Below are 7,500 nucleotides of genomic sequence, written 5' to 3' on the forward strand. Positions count from 1 at the left end.
TACTTCAGCAGTACATCGTCACCCTCGTCCTCCTCCTCTGTGCCTACATACATACACACACACGCGCACACGCACACACACACACACACACGCGCGCACGCACACACAAATAATTAAGTTAAAAGTCGCTGCATGTCTGTGACCATGGTGATGAAAGCCATGGCGATAGATGACAGCACGGCATGGTGATGATTATCTGTATTTTCTCCGTCTTGTTTATTGCTTTCAACCTCTGATATGTTACAGACTTAAACAATTATTTCTGAGACCAGAAAGTCAATGCAATCCATCAGCGCAACCACAACAGAGCCTATGAAAGCTAAATCATTCCACTGCCTCTCAAACCTAGCCTTGTACATAGAGCCCAGTAGCTCGCAGTCTAGAGATCGGGTTGAGGTTGTTTCAGAGCAATGTTAAAGCCTTCCTCAAAAACATTGAATGGAAGAAATCGTAAAGAGGGAGTGGGACCACAGATCAAATATAAGGCATAATAATGCTTATAAAGGGCCATACCAGCTCCATACATGTCATTGCCGGCCACATATCGTTTATAAACATAGACTGCTTCCCATAACTGGCTTTATTTTTTTAGATTTTGCATTTCATTTAATTTTCTCCAAAGTCATTAAATCTTACCATCATTAAGCACAAAAGTCTAGTGTCCCTATTTTGGGCATAATAGGCAAACGTTCAGCGAAAATAGGTGAACATTCTGCAGAAATAGCTGATATACAAGCTCACATCACATCGCGTTGGCATGTGTTGTGAGCTTGTAGATTTTTTTGCTATTTGGCGTACAATAGGGTTTAAGTAGTTAATAAGGCGTACATTTGAACTTTACTGTCTGTAAGTCAATCTTGTCTCCAGGGACTATTTTCGGCCAGACTTTTCAAATCAATTTGCACTTCAAATTCATAAACTATGCATAATAAATAATACATGCACAACAGTTAATGGCTTCCTCTGAAATCAAACAAACCGTGGTAGGCTTTGGAAAATGTTCGTCAGCAATGTCAAGTATTCCATGAGTAGCCTATAGTCAATGAGCTAAATATGCCAGAGAAACCGGTATGGTACGTATCCCAATTAAGCCCAAGCCACATGGCAATGCAATTAATCTCGTATTAGCGAACATACGGTATATAAGGCAGTGCTGTGTGGTCTGTAAATTCAAGTCGTCTCAGGAACTGGAAACTAGACTTCAAAATGAAGTCTAGTTTGTGAGCGAAATTATAACTGACCGTGTAAGAATGGCTATAGTAGGATTTCTGTATGCTGGATGAATAATAATCTCTATTTCTGGGCGCGTTCGAAAATACAGCGCTGAGCGCACTGGCCAATACAAACTAATAGGCGAGTGTGCTCCGGTGCGTAATTTCCGAACGCACCCTCTGTGTAAGCACGACCCATGACTTTGACTGCTTTGTCTGTGGTAGACAAACAGGTATTCCACAGGTCAGATATAATCCTCACTGTCAGATACCAACATATACAGATACAAACATGAACGCATTCTCAGTAGCAAGGTAGATAGATAGATAGATAGATAGATAGATAGATAGATAGATAGATAGATAGATAGATAGATAGATAGATAGATAACACATACACATTGCGTACCTGTATGGTAGAACTTTCCAGAGAAGCCCAAGTTGAAGGTAAAGTTAGAAATCTGAGATCGCAGCTGCTCCTGAGTGTCAAGAAGAGCCTGCAGAGACAGACAGATAAACATACTGCACAGTGTGTGTGTGTGTGTGTGTGTGTGTGTGTGTGTGTGTGTGTGTGTGTGTGTGTCGTGTGTCGTGTGTCGTGTGTCGTGTGTGTGTGTGTGTGTGTGTGTGTGTGTGTGTGTGTGTGTCGTGTGTCGTGTGTGTGTGTGTGTGCGTGCGTGTTTGTATATATATATATATATATATATATATATATGTATATACAGTGGTGGAAAGTAACTAAGTACATTTACTCAAATACTGTACTTAAGTACAATTTTGAGGTATTTGTACTTTACTTGAGTATTTCCAATTTCCAATAGTACTTTTACTTCTACTCCAGTACATCTCAGAGGCAAATATTGTACTTTTACTCCACTACAATTATTTGAAAACTTTAGTTTAGTTTTAGTTACTTTTCAGATATGAATTATGATATTATAAAACATGCATTAACCACTTTAGCTCTATTTTATACATAGGCTATTTGAAAATAGCCGATCTACAAGCTCACAACGCGTCGCATCGCAACGCGCTGTATATGCGCTGTATATATATATATATATATATATATATATATATATATATATATATATATATATATATATATATATATATATACACACACATACATACACACGATTCAAGAGGGTCTTATTTGTCACTCACTCATACAAGCAGTGAAATGTAACATTTTCTGCACAATACAGTATAAAAAGAAGATAATAATAATACTGATAAAAACACTGCATGTACTCGATGAATAGCAATGCCAATGCTATTCATTCACATAACTGAGAACAAATGTGCACACAATGCATGCACACAAACATACCTTCACACACAAAGAGAAGAGAGAAAAAGAGAGACTTTTCCTCCAATCACTCTCACAGACAACTAAACCTCATTTTCTAACAAATGCTACGAACATGAGCAACAAAGTAACCATTATATGTTGTTAGTCAGAGTTAGTTTTAATGTCCAACTCAACTGTTTTCTATCAGCCTGCCCTGTTCTTAAATCCTTCCGTGTCCCTGGCTGTGTGTCCTCCCCACTGTACTGGGCTATACTCTTATTTAATGAACTCATTAGTTTACTGGCCCTTAAACAAAGAGTCTGTAATGAGAGTTAACTGAGGGGAGTGCGCCCACGCGCACACACATACGCACAATGCATACACGGACACACGCAAACACACGGACACACACGCACGCAAGCACGCGGACACACTAGCGCGAGCACACACACACACACACACACACACACACAGTAAGTTAATGAAGGTCAGTGCATTAGTAGCCTCTAGAGGGTGGACTAATAACCCCACGCTCCCCGCCCCCACCAACACCGGCCTCTCCATCCGTCCCTGGCACTCCATTATCTACCAACTATCTGTCCTGTGCTCTCCCTCTTTCTCTCTCTCTCTCTCTCTCTCTCTCTCATTCTGCTTCTTTTTATCCTGCCAACCTCCGTGGTTCTAAAACCCTGCAACCCCCTCTCTCTGCCCCCCATCATTCTTCCACCCCCCACCCCCCCACCCCTCCCACACTCTCCCTTTCTCCATACCTCCGTCCCTCCCTCGCTCTCGCTCCGTGAAAATGTCACATTCTCTGGAGACGGGCCTGTTCTAATTTGAAAGGAAGGCTGAAGCAGCGTGAAGGAAAAAGATCACTCTTTCTCTCTCTCTCTCTCTCTCTAACTCGCTCCTCTTGCAGCCTCTCCCTTTCCTCTCCTCTCGTCCTCCTTGCTATCAGCTCGCCGTTCTCTCTGTTCCCTCCCTGGACGAGTGGCATTATTCAAACTCGTGGGTTTTTGTGTGCATATTCTCTGCCTTTATGTCTGTCTGTCTCTCTGCCAGCCTACACACAACATCTCTATTGCATGGCACATCTCTATTGATCACTGCCAGGCTGGGTTAATCGATCCCACCGCACGGGAGCGTGGGTGGACCTCCGCCTGATTTATGAGACCTGAGCAGCCGATGGCAGGGGCAGAATTCATGGGCACTGCCACGGCAGTCTGCCTCCCTCTTTCTGTCACACACAGACTGTCTCTGCCTGCCTGTCCCCCCTCTCTTTTCACACACACACACACACACACACACACACACTGTCTTCAGTAGGTATAATCTAATGGTGTTGAAGGTGGCTCCGTGCTGACAGATGCACATGCCATCATAATTCGATCTCATGTCTCCTCTGCGATTCTATGTTTTACATCTTAATTTTTGAAAATGCACGCACGCACACGCGCACACGCACACGCACACACACACACACACACACACACACACACACACACACACACACACACACACACACACACACAGAGAGAGACGTAGTTGAGTGCTTTGCATGCTAACTCAATATGCACTTCCCAATGTGCGTGGCCTAAATACATTATTAACGGGTACTGTATCAACAACACACACAGACGCGAGTGTACATGTTTGTTTGTTTGTTTGTTAGAGAGAGAGTGTGTGTGTGTGTGTGTGTGTGTGTGTGTGTGTGTGTGTGTGTGTGTGTGTGTGTGTGTGTGTGTGTGTGTGTGTGTGTGTGTGTGTGTATGTGTGTGTGTGTGTGTGTGTGTGTGTGTGTGTGTGTGTGTGTGGGCCTTTTCTTATACACGCATATGGTTGTTCTTTTCCATGTAACCCCACTGAATGCCATGGGATGCCCTAGTGAGCTTCAGCTGCACTTTTGACTTTGTTTCTTTTTTCTAATTACAGTATAGGTCAGAAACTGATCAATGGAACAATTACCACTTCCCTCATTAATAGACCAAGCTCAGCCTCTAACGACTACAGATGCTGTCGGCTGTGTTTTAAATCAAATGAAAACGATAACTAACTGAAACTGCATTGTGTCTTTGCACAACAAACTAAAACAACCTAAATCATAAAGAACCTTTTCTTAGATTTTATCCGTGTCAATTTATTTCATACATAAGCCTAATATTTTGGGCGGATATTAAATCTACCATTCAACGTTTTAGCAGTGCCAGTTTTAACTGTGAATACATTTATGTAAATGGTATGATTTTTTTGTTAAGATTATAGTATACAATTTTTTTTATCAGACTTTTACCCAAATAACCCTAATTACAATAAAATAAAACTAAAACTGAAATGATTAAAAACTAAAATAGAACTGAGCATTTTCAGAAAACTACACAAAACTAGCAAAGCTGCTGTAAAAACGTATTAAAACTAAACTTAATATGAAAACAAAAAGTCAAAACGAAATGAAAATAAAAACTAATGAAAAATGATAAACAATATATGGTTCTCTCATAACACTTTCATGAAACAGCAGAATGCCAACAATATCCAACATACAATGCAATGGGTAATCAGCAGTATACTGTACAATGGGTAATATACTGCTGATTGTGGGTATTTGTATAGTGACAACAACACTGTTATGGAGGACTGCATGACTTGTACACAGTGTTGATTTAAAGTCCTTCTTCTTTTTTTTTGTGCCTTTTTTAGCTGTTAAATGTTCTCCAGTATCAACTTCTAGTGCTGTACATTGATTCCGGAGGAACCCTATACAAAGCAGTGCATTTTGGGTGTGAAGTTCCACATTTTAAGCTCCCGTTGGAACGGCATTGACATTGAAGTGCTGTATGGATTAGCCTGATTCCTTCATCCCGAGGGCCTCACTAGCTGGTTGTCAAATCTAGGCTCTACCGTTTTGTATTTGATCATAGGTGAAGATGGAGGAGACTATGAGTAATCTTCCACCACTTCAAAACAAATTGTACCTGTCTATCTGTGTCCCTTTTATGCCCATATATGGAGTTCCGTGTCAGGCAAATATCTGTCCTGTGCTCTCTCTCTCTCTCTCTCTCTCTCTCTCTCTCTCTCTCTGGGTCTAGTACTGGCCTGGACTCTCAAATATGGAGTCCAGGCCAGTACTATGACCTCATATTGATGACACCAAGGATATCCAGTTGTCCAGAACTGCCGATCTAGAGCCTTGTATTAGAGAGTTGCGTCACCTCGGGGGCTGAAAACAGCGCCGGTCACTTGGTTCATGTAAACTCAAAATAGTGACAAAAGCTCATAGAGTCCGTAAACTTCCTGTTCAGGGCTTTGTCTCTATTCTGATCTCCAATAGAATTAAGGCTCTGTAGAAGACTGGCCCAATGAAGTGAGCGGAGGTGACGCAACTCTCCTTATATGGCTCTGCACCGATCCAACCGATATGCCCATATATGGGCATACCTATATATGGCCATATATTGATGACATCAGGGATCTCCATATATGGGCATAAAAGGGACTCATACAACGGGTACTGGGTAACGGGTCTGACAAAGCCCCAACACTATGACTCAGACATATCGGTCGGATCGGCGGTGCGACGTAGGTGAGAGGGCCGCAAACCTCTAGCATACTATATGGGGATTTGCTGTTTTATCACTTGATGGAGATCCGCTGATCCGACCGACTTCCCACTCGGCGCATCACGCCCGCCATGGGCTTTAAGTCAAACGGGTTGCATAGCGGCCGGATCAACGGTTCTGGACAGCCGCCTATCCGTTTGAAGTCGGTCGGTCTTCCACTACTTGGTTTACAAGGTATTGTATGAAACTCAAAGAGAATTATCTTGCCTTCTCATTCAGGCTCACTCATTATAGCTTAACAGTAGACATTTCAGTGATTGTGTGGGAAATCTAGGTATGCCAGGTAGGGCTTGAATCTTACAGAATTCAGTTTGAATATACTTTCAATGTTTCATGAGCAGTCAGAAAAAGGAGGGCACATGTTGTGGACAAGAGTTTCTGACACAATCCCAATTCTGTGTCTCTTGAGCAATACTGTCAACTCTCCCACTGCTTCTCCACTGCCACCTCAAGCAGATCTGAGAGAACTGAGGGGTTTAAGCGATATGGTGCCAATCTGTCCACTGGGAACCGAGCTTAGAGCCGGGGACCGGTTCAAACACTCTGAAAGGGGGAGGAGGGATTTTGGATAAGCGGGAGATGGGGACCATGTAGCATCTGTGAGAGGCTGAGAAGCCCGGTCAGGAAGGTAAACACACACACTGTTGGGATTAGCGGTTAGCGATAGCCCTACTTTCTCTGCCAATCCCACAGCTGGCTAACGCTAGTGGTGTCAGAAGCACTGCCAGTGTGTGCGTGCGTGCGTGTGTGTGTGCGTGTGTGCGCGCGTGCGTGTGTGCCCACGTGTGTGTGCATGTGCACGTGTGCGTGCGTGTGTGCATCAGAACAGTCAGAACAGGTGCCAGCTATATAGATGGTGGGCTGCAACTCAGTGGAGACAGGCATCTGGACAGCTGGCATTCACTGTCGTTCACAAACCCTTTTACTCGGCTACCACAGCAACTCCACCATATTCCCATTCTGTCTTTCTCAACCATTTCCATTGCTGTCATCTCTCCCTCTGGCCAAAATTCATAAATATTCCACAGCCATCAGCTTGTGAGTCAGATCTGAATCAAAAATGCATGATGATGATCCCTTCGTGAATGTGAATACATGCACACAGAAACATTTAAAAAAGCACAAAGCTTTTCACACATGTACACTGATAGGGAAGCCAGGCATGAATTACAGTTCACCTCTCCATCCACAGTCAAAGGTGTGTACCGTATGTGTGTGTGTTTGTGTTTGTGTTTGTGTGTAAACTAACTGTGAGAACAAATTTCAAAGTGTTTCATTCCTGCAAAAAGCAGGTCAGAGTTCTTGGTTCGTCTACATGATTAATTGTGAGTAGCACTGGGGCTGTGAACGAGCGTGTCTATGTGCGTGCGTGTATGCG

The 7,500-nt window shown here is 43.0% G+C and overlaps 1 protein-coding gene across 5 annotated transcripts in view; it reads right to left on the reverse strand.

Annotated features, from left to right (window-relative positions):
• Window positions 1-7,500, reverse strand: part of ndst3 (N-deacetylase/N-sulfotransferase (heparan glucosaminyl) 3) — a 54,138-nt gene that overhangs the window by 36,050 nt on the left and 10,588 nt on the right. For all 5 annotated transcript variants that reach the window (XM_084082347.1, XM_084082346.1, XM_084082350.1 and 2 more), the window contains exons 3-4: window positions 1,621-1,708; window positions 1-43 (exon numbers count right to left, since the gene is read on the reverse strand). The exon at window positions 1-43 is cut by the window's left edge and continues 112 nt beyond it. In XM_084082347.1, coding sequence (XP_083938473.1) covers window positions 1-43; window positions 1,621-1,708 — 131 coding nt within the window. The remainder of the gene's footprint in view (window positions 44-1,620; window positions 1,709-7,500) is intronic.

This window comes from Gymnoscopelus microlampas (genome assembly GCF_963454915.1).
Source record: "Gymnoscopelus microlampas genome assembly, chromosome: 2".
Classification (NCBI taxonomy): domain Eukaryota; kingdom Metazoa; phylum Chordata; class Actinopteri; order Myctophiformes; family Myctophidae; genus Gymnoscopelus; species Gymnoscopelus microlampas.